The sequence below is a fragment of the Pterocles gutturalis genome, unplaced genomic scaffold (genome assembly GCF_000699245.1).
Source record: "Pterocles gutturalis isolate BGI_N339 unplaced genomic scaffold, ASM69924v1 scaffold16090, whole genome shotgun sequence".
NCBI classification, from domain to species: domain Eukaryota; kingdom Metazoa; phylum Chordata; class Aves; order Pterocliformes; family Pteroclidae; genus Pterocles; species Pterocles gutturalis.
In genome coordinates this window covers 4,526-28,792 of record NW_010146151.1, presented here as the reverse complement: position 1 = coordinate 28,792, position 24,267 = coordinate 4,526, and the positions used below count along the sequence as shown (strand labels likewise).

Sequence of the window (24,267 nt, the reverse complement as noted above, 5' to 3'; positions counted from 1 at the left end):
GTCCTACTCACGGCTACAGAGCTGAAACATTTCATTGCCATGGGCTCTGCTGCAGTCACATGGAGGCACTTACTAAGGCTACTGCCTGCCCTTAGATTTGACGTAAGGTGTTGAGGACTTGGAGCTACATTTCCACATTTCCGGAGGGATCTACCACTGGAGGTGAGTGGCGTAGCACGGTGGCCCGCTGGCGGGGTAAAGAGCTGTCCCCTGCCTTGGCAGCGGTAAGGGTGCTGCAGGCTGTGAACGGCACAGATGGCCCGCGTTCAGTACAGAAAGCCTGTGCTGGGGCTGTCAGCAGCCAGAGACACCTACACCGGCTCCAATGCAGTAGAGTGCTCAAAGCATTTCCTACCATGTGCTGCTGCTCTGGAGGACCCCAGCAGCTGCAGTACAGCAGCACTGAAGCTGGCTGGCTGGGTTGCAAAGGCTACCAGAACTGGGTACCAGGCACGGTCCCACGGCACACAGCTGGCGAATGCTTTGGCAGAAGGAAGGCCGCTTGTTAACGTGGGGAAAAAAGCAAACACAAACCACGTTGCCTACTGGTCTGCCCCCTCCCTAACCTGTGATTGCACAAGTTGTACCTCTTGCATATCAGTGAGGGCAGCCACCAACCCATACTGTGATGGCTTTTTTGGGGTGTTGTGGTTTGGTTTTTTTTTTTAATTCAAGTCTTACACTTGCTATTAAGTTTACACTTTATACTTGATGGAATGTATGGCTTTGTTCAGGAAACTGCACTACAATGTTGCAGTACTTTCAGCAGTTTTATTCTCTGCCTGGCACAATATATTGTGGTACGTTTCTTTCTAATTGTAAAAGAACCCACCCCAACTCTACCCTCTCTTGCCCTCTGTCCTAAAAGGAGTGAACTGTGGCTTGAGTAACACTTAAGCTTAGAATACCTGTACTTAAGGGCTTGATTTTTATCGTACTTAACCTAACCTTTTAAAGCAGCATCAAATAAATAAAAAAGCACAGTAATTAATATTAAAGGAGAGGCATGAGCAGATTACTCTTTCAAGTTAGACAGATGTCTCAGCAGTTCCGTTCCACTTCAGGTGTTTGCTGGCAGTGCATTTGAATGAACTGTGATAGTTTTGTTCAACATTCACCTTCTGTACAGGCAGAAAAAACCCACAAACAAACCAACATTTCTGCTTGGAAAGCTGTAAAATATAATCTGTTTGCGTGGGTCTGATCCTGTGAACTTCTTCACTGTATGTGTTTATATGATGAGGAAACGAAAATCAGTCCTATTCTGTATTTGTACTACTGCTTGTTTGCTACAATAGCTTTAATGATTTCTAGAGATTAAATATGTGTTGGAGCAGGCCCTGTAGCTTTAACCTACAGCCTGAAATAGAATTATTGCCTTTTATTCAAGCCTCCTAAACAGCATCACTCTGTTAGTAAACCATTTAAAGTCATTCTGGGAATTTTTAACCCATCAAGTGGATCTCATGAAGTGATGTGAAGTATAATTAAGTGATTGTGGCTCTTTTGGTAGGTTTGGGTCAGCACACAAAACATTGGCACACCTTCCATATCTGCAATTCCCTGTTACTGTTACATGGACAAAAAAAGAACCACCTCTGATTAAAGCTGTATTATGGCAACCGAACAATCTAATTGCATTCTCTGCAATGAAAGCAAACTTCTCTTTAACTTATTTTCACATGTTTACAGGCAAACTACTATGGCAAACAGCATATTTTCTAACACTAGCTTACAGAGCATTATTTTGCAGTCATCTAGTTTAAAGTCAAATCTTAACTAATGTGTAAAGTAATTCCTGTTGTACAGAAGTTAACCTGTTGTTTAAAATGAATGGTTAAAGTGCAAATGACAAATACATGTTGGTGTTTGTATGGGTTTATCTAGAATAAAATGCTTTTGGAGGTTATTTTGATTAGTTTGAGTACTTTAAAATGGTTAAAGGCAAGGAAGCACACTGTGTAGAACAGTGCCTGGCAGCAGCTGACAAGCACTGATGCAGCCCCAGCCCTGCGAGGCTCCGAGGCAGAGCCACGTGGGCAAAGCTGCCTGTTACAAACCACTTCCGTGACTCTGAAGTTGGGAAATACAAAAAAAGAAAGGTACGATGCAGTGTCAGGTGATGCTGTGGGCAGAGATGTTCTGGCCTGAAACCCAGCAGCTGGTAAGCAGCGACCTCCTGAAAGGGGCCAGGGTGGTAGGGTGGGGGATTCCCAGCAGCCTTCCCAGCCCTGGGAAGCAGCTGCAGGCCTGAGGCAGGCTGAAGCTGCAGTGCCCGCTACACCTCCCCGCAGCCTTCAGGAGCCACATTACAACTTCATAGAATCAAAGAATCATTAAGGTTGGAAAAAGACCTACCCTTTCCCCTCTTACACCTGCACAAAAAGATGGTTCTCCCCCTGTTAATTAAGGAGATACCCCTCTCCACTTCCTATGCTACCTGAAGAAAGTTAGGAGGGAGACCTGAGAACTTTTGTCTATAAAAGGTGAATAAACAAAGAGAAGATGCGCTTGCACTCTGCCCCCTGCCAAGACGTTGACACTCACCCAAGGATCCAAAGAGTTGTGAAAGCTTTCTCTCTCTCTTCTCTCCTTTTCCTTTCTCTTTGAGCATCTCTCTCTCTGGCACATATGGTAACACCTTATAAGTTTTACGCCAGCTCCTTTTGGGGCTTGTTTAGCAAGTTTCTGTGGCAGTCTTGTTTTAGTACTGATAAGTGACTGCAAGTTTTATAAGCGGTTGGGGTTTTTTAGTATGGTTGGCAGTTGTGCTGTTGTTATCACATTGTTGTAAGATTTGGGGTTGTTGGTGGGTGGTAGTGTTGTCACAAGTTGTCTTTACCAAGTTGGGGTTTTTTTGTAATTCTTTTACATTTCACATTTTACATCCTACATTTTCCTTTTTCCTTAAAAATTATACACATTAAAGTATTTGATTGTTTGGTGTCATTTCACCTTAATTTGCCCCAAGGGGATCCACAGAACCTCTGCGAACCCCACTCGTCCCACCCAGAGCGGGTTTATAAGCTGGGTCACACCAAACTCAAACCTTGATACATGTTTTTTAAAGTTTTGTGTGATGAGGTTATTTCATATGTTTTGACTTCCAAATAATTTCATGTCATTAATGTAAAAACATTTTAAAATGTAGCTAATCTTTTGAAGATTTGTTTTGAACCATTACATTTGATGACTTATGACACTCTCTCAAAAACAAATACAAAACTATGCAGAATATATTTTATGCTATTCAGGCACATACAAACATGTTTTTGGCAAAATAATAAAAGCACTTACAAAGGATAAGCTATTGAAAACTAACAGCACACAGAGTTTGCCAACTTTATTTGGAGTCCTCACTTTCTGCATTGCCTTCTCCAGCAATCTTGTCTCTAGCCAGGTCCCCATATGTGCCCACTGTTACTCGCTCTCTAGCTGGTCCCAGATCTTGCAGCTGTTTTCTCTGTGTGGCTTCTAGTTCTTCCATCCGCTTGCGAAGCAAGGTAAGCTCTCTTTCCTCCTGATGCTGTTGCTCCTTGAAATAAAAATAAAATAAAGTAAAATAAAAAAGGTGGCTCTATTACATTTTGCACACCTACAAGGGACCAACATGAGTAATTTCATTTTCTTTAATTAATGATTTTAAAATAAAAATTGTCAAGCCAAAAATATCCTTATTCATTGAATTTTAATCCTCAATGTTTTGTGGATATTGTTCTGACATTCATGATTAACAGCATCAGCAAGAAATGAGCATGCAGGCTTCCTCCTCTCGGATGAAGAGACATGCAAACCTGAGGTCACAGTTGCCAAGAACTTCTAAAGTCAGCCTGGTCAACCTCAGACAGAGAGATTTTCACCCTCAGCATGCTCACCAGAGTAACCAACACTCTTTTAACCACACAAGAAATCAAGACCAGCAATACTTCTTTTTAATAATGAAACCATGGTGTGAAAACACCACTGTGGTATTTCTTGCCCAGAAGGGGCGATTTAAAGCCTCTCGGAAGGACAAAGTAGGGAGAACTGGGTTAAAGCCACCTGTTTGTTACACTCTGTAATATATCATCTGTCTTTCAAGAACTCCTTCCTATTGTGAGGAAGGGAACACCACTAGAAGCATTCCTCAAAGTTTTCTTCCTCTGTTCAAACATCAAATACCCCTTCGTCAAGACTAAGGTCTGTAATAAATGACAGTTCCAGTACCCTCTTTTTTTATATTATTTTCACAACCTGTAATACATCACTACCTGAAGAAGGGGGAAGAATGTTTCAGGCCCATGAGGCAGGGCAGATGATGACCTTCTACTGAGTGGATTGAGTGATGGTATGTCAGGATTCAGAATTAAACTCCGGAATTCATTGTGTCTACGCTGCAAGTCCTTTAGTCTCTTCTTGAGGCATACATATTCTTCATAGGAAACATTCTGCCTAGGAAATACGAGATTTCTTATTGCTCAAAATCTTTATTATCCCGACACAGAAGCACACCTCTCCATGAGTACTCTACTGTTATTATGCCTACAAAAGAAAACTATATACCAGAAAAACTGGAAGGCATAAGATCTGGCTATATTCTTCTAAATGTCTATCTCAAAGTCCCTCTACCCACTAATCAATCTGCTGTATTACAGATTAGAATTTACATGGAATAAATTAGGCTTTCAACAGCATTAACAGTAGTTAGCCAGAGGAGCCACATGAAATTGAGTCAAGCCCTCCACAGTCGCTCAATAAAGAGGAAAAAACATGAGTTTGTCTTTCAGAGAGGATGGTCTGTTTCTCCTGCAATTCTAAAGTCTTTTTCTTTCCTGTCTTCCATTTAGTTTTACATACTGTACTTTCAACTCTAACACTGCTTTACTGCCACCCCCCCTTTTTTACAGACTTCCTTCTTTTGAAGGGATTCCTGCAACTCTATCTATCAGATCTTTTTCCCTCATTTCTCCCCAGAAAGCCAGCCCTGCAGCTCTCAGCTGCCCATCCAACGGACTCCATTCAAAGAATGCTAGCACTGAAAATGCCACTGGACTGGACTCCAGTTACTAAATTGTCATGGATCTTCAAAATGACTTCATATTACTAAGTCAGATCTTAGGCATACATCATTTTTCAAGCTAAGAAAAAGCAAAGTTTATTACCTATTTAGCACCTGATTTTGTGTTTCTAGCTCTTCTATCTTGGCTTCCAAAAGTTCTAGTTTCTCTTGCATCCTCCTTTTTTTATTATCAGTGAGAGCCTTTCTCTGTCAAACAGACATTTCAAACAGAGCTAAGTAATAATGCCTTGATAGATTAGATCCTGTAAAAATTAAATTACACTGCATATGGTTTCAAAGCTGTGACAGTTTTTAGGATTTTTCCTTCCTTAAGAAGAAGTGCTGTGTTGTTTGAAGGTTCTGAATCCCCATGATGGAAAACGACACACAGCTGTGACTGAAAGATGCGCAGCTGTAATTCATTCATTGGTCAGTGACTAACTGTACTAACAAACACTAACTGTATTTAAGAATTACAAAATTCATTCTTTAAATGACCATGTATAAATAAGCATAAACATGATCAAAAAAAGAAGTATCTTTCCTTTCCCTCCTATTGAGCTCAAATTTTAACAACCTTAAAAGCTAGCAGTAGGTTTCATATCCTTTATTATGTCCAATGTATAAAACTACCAATTAATCTTGAACCTTTATAAACAATTAATCAGCTTTTCCTTTCAAGTTTTTTCATAAAAAGTAAGCTTAGAAGTTCTACAATTTTCATATTCCATCAAGGAAAAGTAGAACATCATTCTTCTAGTATCTGAAACAACATCCTTACTAATCAAGGATTCCACCTCTTAAATAACCACATACACACATGCAAAAAAAAGTCTCACACAGTCTTTGATGGCATTACAACAAAGGTGTTGGCTGTAATATTCTTTTGCATGTCACTTCAATCTATTTCTGTGCTAATCTTGGAAGAACTCGACACACTTTCTTATTATATATAGAAGATTGCAAGTAAGCTCTTACTATTAAAACAGTTCTAGGTGGTCAAAGTAAAGCAGAACTTTTCATAAGCTGTATCATTCATAAAGGAAGAGTCAACATGCCTTTTTCTGAGCAACACCAGCTCGATGCAACTTATCCTTCACTTGGTTGTATTTCTCTTCTTTCTCTGTGATGCACTGAGTTAGCATATGCTTCTCCTCCAGCCATTCTATACGTTTCTTTTCTAAAGTCCTTTGAAAGAATCAGGTAAAAAGATTAAGAGGTTATATAGACAAAGCAGTGCTTTGGATTAATGTCTTAAGGCTCTTAAAATAGATGCATCTTTTCACAACTCCTACCTTTATATACTGGAAGTATCTGATTTAAATTTTATTGTGCTCACAGGCTAACTGTGACTAACAACATTCGGACCAGTGCATTAACATCATCCTAGGCTTTGTTCAACTATGAGACAAATTCTGAAAACTGATTCAAATAAGCTAGTTAACTGTTGTCTGCTTGTTGGTTTGGCATGTTACCAAACCGTCCACAGAAATTTCTAAATTCAGATCAAATAATCACACTGGAACACAACAGTAGACACATATGCCAAACATCAGTTGCCAGAAGAGCTGACAAATACCTTCTCTGTTTTGGAAGTAAAATGCAAGAGAAGAGATTGCTGCCCTGTGAGGTCTATTATACCTTTGTAACAGAGAAGTACAGACCTGACTAGTACGTGCTCCCAACCAGAACAAACACCAGCACAACAGGAAGCACTCACCGATATGGTTCCTAGACAACATTCCAGCTGAACACACACCTTCAACAACATACATTATCTGTTTAGGCCTTTGTATGGTTAAAACATACTGAAATTAGGCTGTGTTCTCTAGCAGCAGATAGGAAAGGAGACAGTTTCCCCCTGCTGCCTTGCTTGTTTGGGCTATTTGCATTGGGGGTCAAAGTAGACAAGAACTAGCTGCATATTTAACTACATAACTATAAAAAAATCAGATGGTGAGATTTTGTGCAGCAGTTTTTAAGAAGTGCAGTCCAAGGCCTGGTATCAGTGCACCCATACCACGGCAGTCCTGGGCTGATGCAGTTTCCCTATAGGGACTCTGAATGAACCTTCATAAATTTCTCACCAAACAGCCTTTCCCTTCCCCACAGTACAAGTATTAGGGATCCACTCTTGTATCAGCACCAGGATCCTGGCCCACCTCGTAGCTGCCACAGTTCTTTTAGTAGACCCAGTATGGTTTATACCTTGCTGTTGACTGTAAATAACTATGACTACCCAGGCACCAAAGAGCTTTCTCAAAAAGCACTGCTTAACAGCAAAAGAATTACAGTTGAGACAGTGGTTAAAAATGCATTGGGATATTTTCTTAAGTGCTACTAATGCTGTTCCTGAAAAGTTTAACAAGTGCCTGTTTGAGCTCATCTCTGATCTGTATCAATCTCATAGTTTGCCTTCAGTGCTTTTTCTCATTTCACATTTTCATTTCCAAGACTAAGATTGACACAGCCAGGCAGGCAGCTGCTTTGCCTACTTATGGCTCAACTGGCATTATTTTATTTATTTGAAACTCTTTATCTTAGGCTTTCTTATCTTTTGGTCCTTATTTCACTTCGTTCTTAAGCTAAGTTGCTTTGGTGCAACTTAACTCTTGGAGTTCAAGCTCGTAAGAATTACTGAACTGAGGAAGGAAGTCCTATCACCCACAGAGTCAGAAAAAGAATGGAAACACGTCCCAGGGCTGACAGGGTAACAGTAGGACAGACCTGGAGGACTTACATGGAGGCTGCAAAGCTGCTTAATTCCTGAAGTATCAGCCTTGGTGCATCTCCCCTTATGTACATACTTACCAACAATCTCAGAGGACTGCCAAGTTCCTTCCACTGCCTTCCCTGGCAAACCTACTCCCAACTGGTCTATGGTCCATGAATATGTAAATGACACTGACAGTCTCACTCAAATAACAGTGACAATCTCACTCAAAATATGAATAGACCTTCCTAAAGTAAACATCCAAAGTATTTAACATGCTACTGACAACAGCGTGTACTCTGCAGTCCCAATGCAATAATTTCTTCAAATGTTAAACTGAAAAGCAAAATTTAAAATAATGACAACAAAGCAATTGCAGTACCAATTTATAGTAAAAGAGAAGTTCAAACAAAAAATGCCACATTAAATCTTCTGGAAGGTTTCTATTTAATGTGGGGTGCTGACTTTTTGAAAAACCCAACACACGATAATCCAGTACAAGTTAGACATGTATTTAGTTATTAGGCTAGGAAACATTAAATAGACATTTCAGACTAACTGACAAATTAATCTTTTGAATTTCAGGAAACTGTTCACTACCGTATGGGCTCTGAACAAGATTTGGTTTCCTTCAGCATTTATTAGCATATTTTGATTGCATGTAGTAGAGCTCATGCAAAAAATGAAAGTGATTATCTTTAATTTTGATGAGAGCAACTAGAAGATATCCAATAATCTTTTATTTGCTTCATATCAGCTAAAAGGATCCAGTGGGAGATCAAAAAAAAAAAAAAGGTATATACACACATATTACAGACTGGGTCCCTGAAACTTTATCAAAGCATAATACTTAAACACTTTTTTCACCCTGAATACTTAAACACTCTTAAAAGAACCACGTGTGAAACTCTAGATCTGCTTAAACTGATATGTTTGACATTCATTTCAGTATAAATAGGATTTCATTTTATACAAATAGTGTATTTCACTAGTCAAGAATTAATTGTAAGAGACAGAAACAGAAACAAACTGCAGTTTAAGTTATCACAAGCAAAGATTTTATACATCCTGCATAGCAGAAGGTATAGCCATTTTTTACAATTGTCCAATATTTGCTGTTCATTTTTAATTTATTACTTTATTCAGAATCTACAATCTGTAGTAAGTAATCTATGTGAAAGGAACACGAGTGATATGAAAAGTAAAGGCAAAAGGAACAAAAAAATTACTTTTCTGTTTCCAGCTGAATTTTTTCTGCCAGAGTCCTTGCATTTTTACATTCTTGTTTCAATTCTTCTATTTTTGCCTTCAGCTTCTGACTAGACTCCAGGAAATCATTTTCTGATTGAGAAAGTGAGGCAATCTGGAGTTGCATGTCATGAATTTGCTACAAAGAAAGGAAATTTTTCCATTTGAGAAGCTATGCAAATAACTAACAATTAATTTTGAGATACTGAGATAGAGCAAAATGCAGACACTAACTGGCTGCATTAACTTTTCATAAGCCTTTCTTATTTGTTCTTTTTCTCCTTATTCCAAAAGCTTTACAGTAAATCACTACTAGATAAAGAAGGTTTTCTACTGTAGTTAAAATGAGAAGGAGAAAGGGAGGCAGGAGCCTTCAGTCATTGATGTGTCCTCCAGAACTTAAGAAATCCAACATTAGGTCCCAGAGCTGAACAGAACTAGAGCACCACACATTTAGTAGCTGAGCTGTGGAGCTACCCACATACTCTCATAATGTGGTACGGCCCACAGTTGCTGTACCAACCAGTTCACAAAACCAACTAAAGGATAGAGTCTGAAAAGTCCAACCAAACCACATGCACACTCAGATACCCCAATTTCTCATTTCAGGAGGAAAAAAGAATATTGCCTTGAACTTCAAGTGCACATAGCTTGCAGACTACTTTGATGCACAGCTATGTTCTTACCTACTAAATAACATGATGGGCAAGCAGGAGTTAAAAGAATTAGGTTTTATTTTCAACATTACCATCAATTCACTCTGCAATAGAAATATACCTCTTTACACTAGTTTATTCATTTATGAAACAGCTGTTGAGCTCTTGAAGAACCTCCAATGAGAGATGCAGTGTGAACGCAAAGCATTACCTAGAAACAATTTATAAGTCTCCATGGAAACTGAATCTCCAGTTAAATACCGCATAACTGTATTTAATATACCTGTCTATAAACATTCAGCTTTGAAATCCTTGGTACCCACAAAACACATGAAGCAAAAAGCTGTAATCCATTTATAAAGGTCTACGAAAGCATGACTGATTTCTGAACACTTTGGCTTTTAAATAACTGTTGTACTCATTTTGTCCCTCAGGAAAAAAAGGCCTTAAAAATTCAATGTAATCTTCAAACATTGGACATGGTAACTGCAGGAAAGATTGTATTTCTATATAAAATATTACAATCTGATAAAACCTCACCTGTTTCAGATCAGCACTTTCACGCTTCTTTTCTTCCAACTCCTCTGTCTGAATAGCTTGCTGTTGAATTTTTAATCTAAAATTGCATAAGACATCCTTATTTTTATCTAATTAAGATATAGATGTTAGAAGTTAGGACAAAGCAATTCTGACAAGAGAATATATTGCATAATTTGAAAAGCTGATAAATATTTAACTAAACAATTATTTAAAATATATTTTTATTGATTATTATAATTCCTATAGGAGTGAGAAATACATTGATTTGTGTAAAGAGAAATGGTTTACTCTAATGCTGGGGCTATGCCAGCAGCCAGCATGGACCCAATTTTAACACACATGCGTATTGCAAAATTATATCTTTAAAATGTTAATTAAAAATCATATAATTTTTAGAAGTTTGAATTATTTTTTTTAAAAAACAGCACCTTTTTAATTCAGCCCTTTTTTTACACAATGCAAAAGCTAATTTTGTTTAATTTACCATAACAAACATTTTTCTATATCTACTGTAGAGAAATTAGGGGGGGGGAAGTGAGAAATTTGTGTCAAGGTTAAAAAAGCAACACTACCGCAAACGCTGAAGTTCCTTTTTGCTAGATTCTTCTGCCAACTGTACAACACGTAGTTTCTCTTCATACTGATCCTTTTCAGATTGTCTCCAAGTATCTTGTTCCAGTTTAGTCTTCTCTAGATCAGCTAATCTGTTCTCAAGTTCTAACCTGAGACATTATTCAACACATGGACAAGAATCATGACAAAATGCCAGAAGTGTTTAGTTGCTAAGAATGACATTTTTTAAGGTTATTCAAAACACTCCTCTTTAAGAAGTTGAGCAGTAAATCAACAAACATACTTTTCATCCTGTAAGGCTGCAATTTTTTCAAAACCTTCCTCTTTGGCAGCTTGCACTTTACGAATTAGCTCCCGATCCTTTTCTACTAAAAGCATCTTATGACGTTCAACAGCTGCCTTAAGAATTTCCTGGTCTGACAGCAATCCTGCATCATACATTAAAAAAAAGTTAAAATGTCATTATTGATATCAACCTGAAGAAACCCAGTATTAAAATAGCTTTATAAATTGATAAAAAGGAGCTAAAAAATCACAATTCACATGACAGAATGAAAGAACGAGAAAAAAATCCCAAGAAAAACAGAACCGACATGGCCTTTCTTAGTATAACAGAAGCATTTCAAAAACTTTTGAAGAGTAACCATTACACTGGAATTTCTGTCTATGAGGGTTTATTATTATAACATACAAAAGTAATTAAACAGGTGATATTATTATAGATTTAAACTCTACAGCAATTTCTGCTAAGCAGCTGTGTCTGGATTTAAAAAAAAAAAAGTGTTCCACAATAGCTACGAAAAGGTCAAGCAAGAATTTTTTAAATTTTCTTTTTATGGAAAAGTTTATGGTAAACAGTAACTGCTTACTAGTGAAACCATAGTAACCTGGCTACAACAAGTCTCCTAGTTTAATCCACTCATATTACCAAATGAGGCAATTTTAAAATTATGACTCTACGTGCAGGAACTGAAGATGCAAATTAAAAACTTGTGACCAAAACACCTCTGTTCACTGGCAAATAAGCTAACATGCTATAACAATGACTGCTGGTTATTTGGCTAATTCAGTGATGCAAACTGGATTCCATAGCAACTTCAGGTTAGCTTAAATCTAGTCTGTATTAGCTTCATATGTCATAGGGTCCAACATTTTTAGTTTGCAATATCATATGAGTGCATTGTTGATACAGAAATCAGTTTTTCAGTTGCTCTCAGAGAACTTAATGCAAGTGAACAGAACCAGCTGTTCCAGGAAGATGAAGGTACAATTTTGGGGTTATAGCAAATCGGGGAGGACAGTCCACTTAAAAGCTGTGTCGTGATTTAAATCATCAGCATGTAACTAGTACTAGAAAGCTGTGGCCTTTTCACTCAAGAAGGCTATTTCAGGTTGCCTACAGGCTCAGCTGTACTAGGTAGCTTAGACCACAACCTATTTTCTTCAAAGAACAAGCTAGAAATTGTATTTTGTTTCACATGGCAGCCTTACCCAAGTGTTAACAATTCCACAGACACAGAATCAGAAAGCAAAACCACCACTGAAGTGCTATGGTACGTTAAGGTTTCAAGCAGACTGCAAAATACTCTAGAATTTGGCAAGAATAGAAAATATAATCCTATGAAGTACATGATTTAAAACAGATTATGCTCAAATTGTGTCACAAATGCACTAATTTACATAAATACAAAATTGTTCTGTAGCTGTTCTTCTTAACCTACTAGACCAAGTGAAATAACACAGTTGTTTCAGATACAAAAATGAATTTTCAGATCTCTGACCTAGACCGGAAGTGGAAGGTGAAGGCTGCTGGGGAATGTTTGGAAGAAAAATAATTGTAGTATTCTAACTATAAATTACAAAAGAAATCATTAGGAATTGCACATTTTACCATCCATTTCACTTTGAATCTTGTTTCTTTCTCTTTCTACATCACTCTTTGTTCTTGCTGCCTCCAGTCTGACATTTGTTACTTCCAATTTATGTGCATGTTCAAGTTCTTTCACCTATGAATTAGAAAAAAACCCAAATCAACTAAAATAAATATATGCATTCACAGCTTACTGTAAGTTTTTCATGTGATACTTTGCTAACAAGAAAATCTGCCAAATAATCATCGACAACGCTTATTTTAGACATACCTTAAATATTTTTTCATCCACTGTTTTCCTGAAAGCCAATCCAGAATATCCACTCTTGTAGGTAATTTTTAATGGTGATCATATAGATACTGTAACACTAAAGCTACTGACATAATCTGATTCCCCAAATCATAATCAGTGCTATTGCTGGATTTTATTAATTCAAGTCACACACTGAAGATTATTGAATGAGTTGTCAGTCATCTTGAAATGCAAGTTTTATATATTCTCTGATTAAAAAAAAACAACTAAAGTGCTCAAATACAACATACATTCCAGTAATCAGGCTGTCTGACTACTGGCATGTATTTCATCTTTAACCAGACAGTTATTACAAGCTACAGTGTAGAAAAGTTACTCTTTTAAGAAGCCTTGGTGATATATGCACAGATGTGCAGGACTTCCCGGGAAAACTTGGTTTCTGAGTAAATACTATACATTCTACAAGCTAGCCTCCTAATATTGGGGTAGTTATGACAAGTACTCATTGGAAATATCTTCCCATGACACTGATGCAAATTGTGTAAGACCCTGATAACTTGCTAACTCAAGCATTAGCATGTCGGTTTACATCTACTTCATGTAAAGATCCTGCAGAGTCAAGCTAAAATAAAGTTAATCTTCCTAAGTAAATCAAAACGGTGATATGCAAAACCAGATTATCAGTTGCTTCCCCAAGTAATTTCAATTTTGTAACTGCTTGTAGTCCCCTGACCTCCTGGAGTGCTACACTACTTTCTCAAAAACCCAGGTCTTCATAGTTTTAAAGTGCATTTTAAATCAAATACTTCTTTACAGCTGTGACATACACATCCAATGGCCTCATAAAAGCAGGAGCTTTAAGAACATCAAATCAAAGACAATTACTGCTTGCATGGAAACTTTCTATAGTTTAAGCATTTGTACGCAGTAATTACATGGTCAATGAGAATTAAGTATCTAGAGGAAAGCACTTATAATGAAAATCCATTCACAATGACAAATGTAATTACAACCTGCTAGCATATACAAGTGGCAAAAGGTTAAGAATGACACAGTAGCTTATTAAGTAACTACAGGGTGGATTTGGTTGCTGAAATACTAAATTGAGAACATTTCAGGGCAACTTGCAAAGATTTAAGGTGGCTTTTTTAAGGCACAAAATCCAGAAGACAAATGCATGCACCTGCACTCAGGAATAAATTTGAGCGGGGGCAGAAAGGGGTGGAGGTTCGTACAGAAATTAGTTTCTACTTTCCTCCCTTCAAGAAACACCACTGAACATTTTACTTTTTTCCTGCATCTGAAGGTGAGCAGAGAACACCAGCTGATATAAAAAGTAAAGACTGTAACAATCTTCTATACTTTCTGACAGACAATTGAAGAAAAATGTTTAACAGAAGTCTTGCTCTCCTATTTATTATTCATGTGAGATGAGTATGACATACAAGGGGCTTTAAATATTGATATAGGTATATTCTATTCTTACAGTAAATTAGAACTTTTTTTGGATTAAGGACCAAAATTAAATAGTTCACACTGATAAATGTGAACTGTAAAGCCTGTTTTGAATGAAATCTGAGATTTAAGAACAACTATGTTAGAAGTTAAAGTTTTCTTCCTGTATCATATCTTTCTTGAGGCATATTATGACAATATTAACTGCCATACCCATACAAAGGGCATGTCAGTGTTACTCTGGAAAGTATACTCAGAAATGCAGGATGGCTTTAAGACAACAGAGAGCTTAAAATAATTCTGCATTCAAGTAGATATACAAGACTAAAGTTACTGTCTTTACAGTTAGTTCAGAACTAACGAAAGCCTCTTCAGAAAGGCAAGAAAACACCAGGGATTAAATTTACTACCAGGAACTGACAGATGTGATAAGAATTTATTACCCAGTATTCTCTCCAGAAAGGAAGTAATAAGAAACAGCAGAAAGCTAATATTTACCCAAGTAACTACTGCATTATGACTAGTATCCTGACTCAAATACATAAAGCAATGTAACCATTCTGCAACATTTGAAGGTAAACCAGTTTACCAGTGTTTCAATTTTATTGTTTATTCAAATAATCACATATGAAATTGCATAAAGGATCTGTCTCTTTTAAATTGTGTAGCTGAGGAGTCACTGCAACCAGATGAAACTCTGAATCTGGCATCCATACTAATCTAATTATGCTGAAATACTAATGACGTCAAGTTTCTTAAGCATTTTCAGGTTTTCCTGAAACTAGAAACCTGATCTTTTTTTTTTCTTAGCTATTTTTCTAGAAATTTCTCCAACATCTTCAGAAGAAGAAAAAAAAAAATCATACAAACATAGAACAAAGCCTCTGAGAGATGGTGCCAAGCCAACAACTAAGATACTCAAACATCTTGCAAGACAATAATCTACTTAAAATGATATGATGCAGTGCTGTACAGAAATGTTTCTGTACAAGCTATGCTGGCATAAGCCCAAGAAGAACGCTCTGCTTATGTGACTATCCTGCTTCTAATATAACTTAAATCTCTGCAGGTGATTCCAATGCAGCTTGCTTCCTGTAGCCAACACAGATCTCCATTTAAAAAAAAAAAATCAATTTAAAGCTCTATTGTACTTTATACACTTTATGAAAAAATAATGCTTGTTTCCAACAAATAAGGCTGTCTGTTTTCAAGAGTACTGAAAACATGCCTATAAAGACACCTCTGCGAGCCCTGTCCTGTTTAGAAAAAAGATCTAGAAAATTAAATAAAAAGAGCATAACCTCAGTCTTTACAGGAAAACTGCCATCCCTGTAAGTATCTCTAAAGTCACATATTTGATATCTTCCAACTGAAATTGTGAAAAAAAAATCAAAACCTATTTCAAGTCACAGTAGAAGACAGTTACTTTATTCTTCATGTAAAATACAATCAGAAAAACTTAAACATAACAGGATATGAAAAAAATATTTCAGATACCATAAAAGTACTTACTTTAGCAGCTAAGGAATTGACTTCTCGTTCAGATTTGTGAAGTTTACTAGTTAAGAGAATGTTTTGCTCCTGACTCATCTGCAGTTCTTTTTCAATTTTATCAATCCGTAGTTCAGCAGACTTCTTTTCTGCCTTGAATAAAGGAGGCATTTGTAAGACTTTTGGAGCAGGGCTGTCTCTTGCTATCCACTTGAAAGGTTCAATTGATCTGGGCTTTCAGATATTACTGACCCTTTATATTATATAATAAGGTAATATATAAGTATTTATCTTCTGCTCAACAATATGTTCAAATACAAGGGTCTTCAATTTTATTCGAAAGCTACAACTGTTTTTACTAACATTGCCTGCACAGAATCACACACATTTTCAATCCTACTTCACAAGAGGCAGAGGTAATCCGACTTGGTTAGGAGGCAGCAGGTATTCCTACCAGTAAATTACTGGGCTGTAGACACCAGTATGACTGTAAGTGATGCTCAAAAAGATGTCATATGTTGGCCTATGCAGTAATACTAACTGAAGAACTATCATGGAGAGGAAATAAAGTGCAATTACTGTATTACAGACTCAAGACCCTGAGCTTCACTAAGTATCAAAAAGGTAATCTAACCTATGATTTCACCTTCCTTTTTCTGAACTGACCAATTTCCAGCAGGACTTTCTTGTAAGTTTTCTAAACTAAGGATATTACAGGACTTTTAAGTTGTGATCAGAACATTTTGTAACAAAGGTATACAGCCCTGATAACAGTAAAAAAGAAAACGAACCATCTATCTGTGTGCTGCAACTGTGCAAGAAATCTACACGGAAATACTCCCTACCTAGAGAGGTAGCAAGAACTGAAACAGGACTGAAGACCACAGGTGAGGAATACAGTAGAACTCTGGGAAACATACAACAGGCCAGAAATAACAAAGGTTCTTTAAGGGAGAGCAACAGCCAAGAACTAAACAATTGCAGTAACGTGTTGGAGAAAGGAGAGACAAAGGGAGGCAAGAAAGACGACAACACACAAGGAAAGAATTAAAGAAATACGGGAGAATCATATGACATTTTTGAAAAGAATACAAAAATTTACTGTAGTAATTATTAATTATTGTCATCAGTTTCAAACTCCAGCCAAGTGAGCACCTTACTGACTACAAACATGGATATCACTTGCATGTTTAGAAGGAAGGAAGATCATTCAACAGAATCTCTCAGTTGAGCTCTCCACCTTCCCAAAGTTGAATTGGCAGTACATGACTCCCAATGTACTTACAATTCATTTTTAAATCTGAAATGTACAAATTCAAACTGTAGAGTCAATGGCAAAATTTTCAGTGACTTCAGTGACAGTCCTATCAAGCCAAGCATTATTCTCACTACACTCTACAAGGAGGCAAAATTTAAAAAAAAAATAAAAAAAATCTTACCTCTAGACACCTTGTCATAGCCTGCATCTCTGCTAACTGTCGTACTTGTACTCTTTGAACATTTTCTGCTTGCACAACACAATTGTCCCTTTCTGCTCTTAGTTCTGCTGCTTCTGCTTCTAAGCCTTTTAATTTCTGATACAGTTGTGCCTTTTCTCTAGAGAGTGTCTCCACACGTTTACTGTCCCTCGTGGGATCAACACTAAGCAGCTGATCACGGAGTTCTTCTTTATCTTTTTCCAGTCTTGCAATCTGATAGTTGTTAATCAGAAAAATAAAAGCTTTCACAATGGTTAAATGTCAGGCAGCAACAAATATAGCAATTGACAATTCAGGAAAGAGCATCACTGTGCATTTAAAATATTAAGAAATTACATTCACAGTTATTTTCTTTCTTAGAGTAGGAAAATCAACAGACCCACTCCTAAATGCCTTTTTTGCTTGAGTTTTCACTGATAAGGCTTGTACTGGGGCCTCAGATGTCCCTGAGCCCCCTAACAGTCTGGAGGAGTAAAGCAGTACCCAGAGTAGAGAAATAAAATGTGAGGGATCATTTAATCCACTGGACACACACAAGTCCTTGGAATGGATCCAAGTATTTTGAAGGAGCTGGTATCACTGCAAGGCTATTCTCTATCATCTTTGAAAAGTCACTGCAATCAGAGAAGGTCCCTGATCACTGGAAAGAGGCAGACAGCACACCCAGAGCAAAAAAAAAAAAATCAAGAAGGATCCAGATAACTAAAGGACAGTCAGCTTCACATCAGTCTCTGTGAAGGTTATAAAGCAAATCCTCTTAAAAGCCATTTCTAAACACATGAAAGACGAGGTGCTGGAAAGCAGCGTTTACCAAGGGCAAATCATGCCTGACCTACTACTCTGCTTTCTAGAAAGAGGTGACTGGCACTGCAGACAAGGAGAGAGCAGTGGATCGTGTATACCTTGATTTTAACAAGGCCTTTGACGCAGTCTCCCATAATCTTCTCTCTTGCTAAATTAGTGACATATGGGCTGGAAAAGTAGACGATAAAGTGAGTGGAAAACTGGTTGGGCTTGCCAGGCTCAAAGAGTGATGATCAGTGTTGCAAAGCCCAACTGACTACCTGCAATGACTGGGGTCTTTCTGAGATCAGTACATGGTCCAGTACTGATTAATGTCCTTGTTAGTGACTTGGATGATGGGATGGAGTACACTTTCATCAAGTTTTCAGGTAACGCCAAACTGGGGGAAAATGGTCAATGTGGTGGAAAGGAGAACTGCTATTCAGAGGGATCTGGACAGGCTGAAGGAATGGGCTGACTGGAACATCTCCAACAAGAGCAAGTACAAAGCTGCGCATCTGGGATGGAGTAACTCAATGCAACAGCACAGGCTGGGGCAACTGCCTAGGAAGCAGCTCCATGGAAAAGGATCTGGGAGTCCTAGTGGAAAACAAGTTGAACATTAGTAAGCAGAATACCCTTGCAGCAAAGATCACCAACTGCATCCTGGCAGACTGGCAGAATAATGGCTAGTGGATCCAGGGAAGAGATCCTTTGTTGCCTACAAGTACTTGTAAAACTGCATCTGTAGTCTGTGTCCAGTACAGAAAGAATAATGACAGACTGGATCAAGTCCAGTGGAGAGCCAGTAAGACCGTTAGGGGATTGGAGAACATGACATACAAGAACATGCTAAGAGAACTAAGCCTCTTCAGCTTGGAGAAGAGAATGCTCAGGGGAGACTTTATCCCTCTGTATACCTGACAAAAGGATACAGAGAAGACAGATGTCTTCTTGGAGGTGCATGGTGATGGGAAGAGAGGCAACAGACACAAGCTGGAACATGTGAAATTCCAATTAGATACTAGGAAAAAAGTTTACCATGAAGATGGTTCAATACTGGAATAGTTTGTCCAGGAAGGTTGTGAAATCTCCATCCTCACAGATGTTCAAGACTTGACTGGACATGGCCCTGAGCAACCCAATCTCATTACACTTCAATATTTTAAGCAGGATGTTGGACTAGGTCTCTTCTAACCTATATTATGATTCCACAATTCCATAACCACAACAAAACTCAAATCTGCTAGTAACTCAAGACAGCCAACATGATTTGACCCTGTCAGACAGATCATAAAGCAGAAAAAAAAAAATTCTCTCCCAAGGTAGTACAACATGTACAAACTAAACCTGAGACTCTAACAAACATAATTATATAGAGTCTAGTGTTTCAAAATGAGTTACATAGTCTGAATGCAGTACTGGAGACAAAAGAGTGAGAAGGTAAGGTATGTAAGAGTTCTCATATCAAGAGACTAGTCCAAACTCCAATCTACAGCAGTGCTTTTAGAAGTTGCACCAGTGGTGTCTATGGAACAAAGCCAATTTCTGCAGCAAAAGCCCTCCATATCCCTTTTATGAGGACATTTAAACACTTATTGCATGACATGCCCAAGCCATCATTTAAGAATTAGGATGCTTTTGTAGCCTCTTTGTGCTAAATAGCATGGAAGGTTAAGAATGCTCCAAGAAAGAGAAACTAGATCACATTGTGCCCTGAGCTCAAGGTATTTTCATCCTCCGTAAGTGTGCTAATTACCACAAACTCAGCAAGCCCACAAGAGAGGCAAGCTGTAAAGCAGCATGTGGGTTCAGCTCCAGGAAGGACAACTGTTCTGTTTTTAATGTATTGCATTTGCAAATTTGGATTGATTTTGATTGCTTTGATTTATGTCTCATGTTTGGAGTAATACATTCTCATCTGGCATCTTCAGATATATGCTCACAGACAAATACTTAAATGACTACAGAATTTACATATGCAACACTCATCTACAGTGCTGCATGTATTTAAAGCATAAATAAGCTGGCAATTTATTTAGCTACACTGTTGGAAGTCCAATTCTGAAACAGAAAATTCATTCAAGAGTTAATACAACTCAAATAAAGTTACCAAAGTTTTCAGAATCCTTTTGACAACCACCGTCATGATCCAGCTTAGGTGCAAAATGTACCCTTGTATGATTTAAACAATATCTTCTGCTGCCTTCTTCTTGGATTAGTTGCCAGATAAGTAATTTAAAATCTAAACTTACATCAGTTGCTCAGATAACTTATCAATTTCAGATTAGCATAATGTCTCAAATTCCATCACAAATGCTATTAAAAAAAGCATTAAGCAAATATACTGGCTGTCGTTTATCAGAAGGCAAGTCTATTCTTACTTATAATAGCACAAGTCATGTTGCGACACATAACTGAACAAACCTACAGAGACAGCTTTAGGCTAAGTCATAAAACTGTGTTGAGAACTAAGAGAACGGAAACAAACACTACATTACGAAATGGTGTCAAACTGACAACCCATCAAGTACCAACATTTTCACCAGCTTTGTCATCAGATACATTTTAAGCTACTGTAAAATTCTATGTACCTCAGCATCATATTTTATTTTCTTCTCTTCCAAAATGCGTGTGTGTGCTTCCTTTTGATGTTCAAATTCTGATTTGAGAAAAGTATGTTCATAACGAAGTTTGTTATATTCTGCTCTGTATTTTTCCACTTCCTAAGTAGGACAAAAAAAAACACAAAAAACACCAGAGAAATTTTCATATTTATTTCCTTCAAATGTCCATGCAATGTTCCTATCATTTCACAGGTTATGTTTGATAAACAGAATCCCTCCTCCCTCTTCTAGGGTTTCAACCTTCACTGCCTGGGGCAACAGTACTGGACAGTGACAGACATAGAATGTCATACTTTGCTCCCCTTTCAGTTTTAATTTCATAAGGTTTTAGGAACAACTATAAACTGGTGATCACTACTCTAAATGAAATAGAATTTCAATACTTACTACTTACATTTTCTAGCTTCCGGTAACGTTCTTTTTTTTTCTGCTGTATTTGTGCTTTTAACAGCTCTAACTTTTGAGGAGTTAGCACCTTGAGACAGAGAGGTATCATAAATAGTCATATTCATTTATTTACACTGTGATAGGACAAATAGTCAGGAAAAAAGTATTTCAAATATGATTTTAGGAATCCTGCTTGATTGTCTATGTTTCTCTAAAGAATTTTCAATAGTAGTTATGGAAGCAAAAAGTCATGATATTAGTGAACAACAAATATTCTGCGAATATAACAGAAACATGTAAAATGTCAGTATTTACTAGCAGAAGCAATACAAATCTCAAGCTGAATTACCAAGAGATTTATTTCCTTTGTGGAGCAGAGAAGGAAGGAAAAGTGGTCTTACATAAAACATGAAGAATTAGCATTTGGAAAAAACTTAAAACACTAATGAACCCGCTCCAAAGAATCAAAATGAGCAATACCAAACCAATTCTTTGTAAAACATGTTAGATACAGGTTCTCCAACAGATACATGGGTACTGGTTTGAATTAAAGAAAGGAAAGATTCCCTGCCTTAAGCTCCATGCTGCATGGTACTTTGTTAAGTCTTCTTGTGTACGATTAATACGGCAAACTATCTAGCAAGAAAAAGTATTAGAAAAAATTTCATACACAACCTGTGACATATTCTAATTTATTCTATTTTTCTGTACCCTAAAGTCTCTGAAAACTAATTCTAGTTATGGTACTGAGGCACATCTTCTCCATTCAGAGTCTGAGGTCCTTTGTTAGATGCTACATTTGTTTCCTGAGGACTATGTCCTGCATTAGTTTAAGGAAACAAGTAGTTATAGAAAATGTCATTCAAGTTATCTAAAAGTTGGGGTTTTTTGTTTGGTTTTGCGTTTGCCTTTTTTTTTTTTTTTTTCAGATTAAGAAAGTTGTCATCATGAAGAGAAACAAATATCTATTTTTTCCAGTCACTTATCCTAACAGGTTTAGGCATCTAAAGTATCCTCCAGGGCAGATGATTCTCCCCACAGCAGGAGAGCATGCACAGACACTGAGGGTCTTACTATTAACATAGCACAGGATTTGGAAAAATCGGTTAAACAACAAAACAATAATTTCAACCCATAGTCACTCTAGAGAACAAACATTACTCAGGCTGGGTGAATTTCAAGATACGTGAAATATATGCAAGCTAGGTATATACATCCTACATAAACAGAAATATATGCATGGCCCTGTTACAGGATTAAAGCTCATATTAAGTCCCACCAGTAAATTATCTCACCTGCTTCTTCAGTTTTTCCAGCTCTTGTGTTTTACCCAGCAACTCCTCTTGACATTCAGCAAGAAAAGACTGAAATTTGTCACATACAGTCTGCTTTTCAACTAACAACCGCTTCCGTTCATCTTCTGATTTTGTATGTTCCTCCTGTAATCTGCAAGATAAAATACTCATTTTATATTTACCCTCTAAAATTAGATCTTAAAACTCAAAAACAACTCATGTGCAGAAGCAAAAATACAAATACCAAGTTAGAACTAAGCTATTAAAATCCTCATCCTGTAATATACTGAAAAAGTTATCCCATATTTACAAGCATAAAAAGTATTGCAGAAACATAATCTGCAATGACTCAAGGTATTTTGGATTGTTTATTTTCTAATATGAATAATGCTCAAATCTGTCCTTAAACACAAAAACAGCTAACACAGACAAATCCCTTCCACCTAACATTTAGCTTCATCTTTTAACAGCTCAAATGAAGAAACCTGTTAAAATTAGTGTACCTTAGATGTTCTGCTCTTAGAGTTTGATAATTTGCTTTATGGTATTCACATCGCATTTTTTCATCAATCAGAAGTTTTTGTAAATCTTGTGAATTAGCTGTAGCATTTCCAACCACAGGAGGAAGGAGACTGCCCGGAGCATCCATTTTATGATGACTGTTCACGATGAGCATGGAGAGGACAAAATAAAAATTAACCTGTAACTAATCTACAACACCATCCACTTTTTCTGCTTACATCCCAGAAGATAAAGTCACCTGAATAAATACAAGGACATGTAATTAGCAATCAAGTACATTCACAGTTCAAAAATTTCACATGCTGCTTTTGCTTTCAGTCCAGAAGAATCCTGGCTCTGCTGTGACTCAGGTTAGGAACTGTACTGAAAGGGCAACTCTCCTCTGCTCATTCTGCCTGCCCTGAAAAGTAATAGCCCTTCCAGGGGCACAGAAGAAACTTAAACATGGAAATTATTTGAGTCAATATGAAATAAGCACAAGCACTTCTATCTGAAGATTACATGAAATGTTATTTTTACTTATGCTATACACTGAGAATCAAACTCTGATGCTAGGAATCCCCTAATTATGCCTTAAGCAGACAATTCTCACTGTTGAATTGCTATCAAGCCTTCTCTGGAGAAGGTTACTTCTCTGGAGTTAAGGTTTCATGGCCAGATACCCACCCGAAGTTCAACCTTGAAACATATCATTGATGTATGTCACTTACTCATTTTCAAAGTTTTTTCTGCTGTTCGCTTGTGACCTTTCCAGAAAGAGTTTTGCTAAATGTAACAATATCAGATTGATGTGAGAAAGCTGCAAATCGGCAGATGCTGAGAAATGAGGAAGTATTCTAATGTGCTTCATCAGTTCTTTCCAATATTAGAAGCAAGATGTATTAATCTGATCATTGCTGACATTTCTAAAGGATCTGGGGGAGGGAGGACAGTAACTGAATTTTAGGGAAGTTACAAAGCTTTGAAACCAACTACTCTGCCATTTTAGCTTTTCACATAACTGGACCGATGTCTAAGAACTCCATGGTTGCAGTGTACAAAGTGTAATTCTAAGCTTCAAAGTGTAACTTTGTACAAACTAAAATTCAAACAGGAAAAATGTTAAATCTCCACCATCACTGCAAATACCTCATCTTCTCTACATATACAGTTGAATATATAAAGTTTTCTACCATTGCAATCTTTCAGTCTTTCATGGACCTATTTTAAACACTTACCCTTTGATTTATAAACCCATGAACTATAAGCAAGACCAGAACTTATCTTCCATATAGGAAAATAAAGGTTGCATGTCAGTGCCCATTCCACTAAAAGATATAATAATGTCAAGAAAGTGTT

The 24,267-nt window shown here is 37.2% G+C and overlaps 1 protein-coding gene across 1 annotated transcript; it reads right to left on the bottom strand.

Moving 5' to 3' along the window:
* Nucleotides 1-3,343: 3,343 nt before the first annotated feature.
* CEP83 (centrosomal protein 83kDa) lies at nucleotides 3,344-23,056 on the bottom strand. The gene is made up of 15 exons (XM_010085637.1): nucleotides 22,911-23,056; nucleotides 22,408-22,558; nucleotides 21,120-21,200; nucleotides 20,693-20,824; nucleotides 17,277-17,528; nucleotides 15,859-15,990; nucleotides 12,660-12,774; nucleotides 11,052-11,196; nucleotides 10,768-10,917; nucleotides 10,196-10,271; nucleotides 8,981-9,138; nucleotides 6,097-6,226; nucleotides 5,142-5,245; nucleotides 4,251-4,431; nucleotides 3,344-3,535 (listed from the first exon to the last, which is right to left on the bottom strand). The coding sequence occupies exons 1-15, from the start codon at nucleotides 23,054-23,056 to the stop codon at nucleotides 3,344-3,346; spliced, it is 2,145 nt and encodes a 714-aa protein (XP_010083939.1).
* Between the last annotated feature and the right edge of the window lie 1,211 nt (nucleotides 23,057-24,267).

What these genes read in the sequence shown, in the direction of transcription:
- CEP83 (XM_010085637.1), bottom strand. Translation starts at nt 23,056, where the DNA reads ATGGATGCTCCGGGCAGTCTCCTTCCTCCTGTGGTTGGAAATGCTACA. An exon ending in AAATAAAATATGATGCTGAG is followed by an intron (nt 17,529 to 20,692) that starts GTACATAGAATT and finishes AACAACTATCAG; the next exon opens with ATTGCAAGACTGGAAAAAGA. An exon ending in CTATGACAAGGTGTCTAGAG is followed by an intron (nt 15,991 to 17,276) that starts GTAAGATTTTTT and finishes CCTTTATTCAAG; the next exon opens with GCAGAAAAGAAGTCTGCTGA.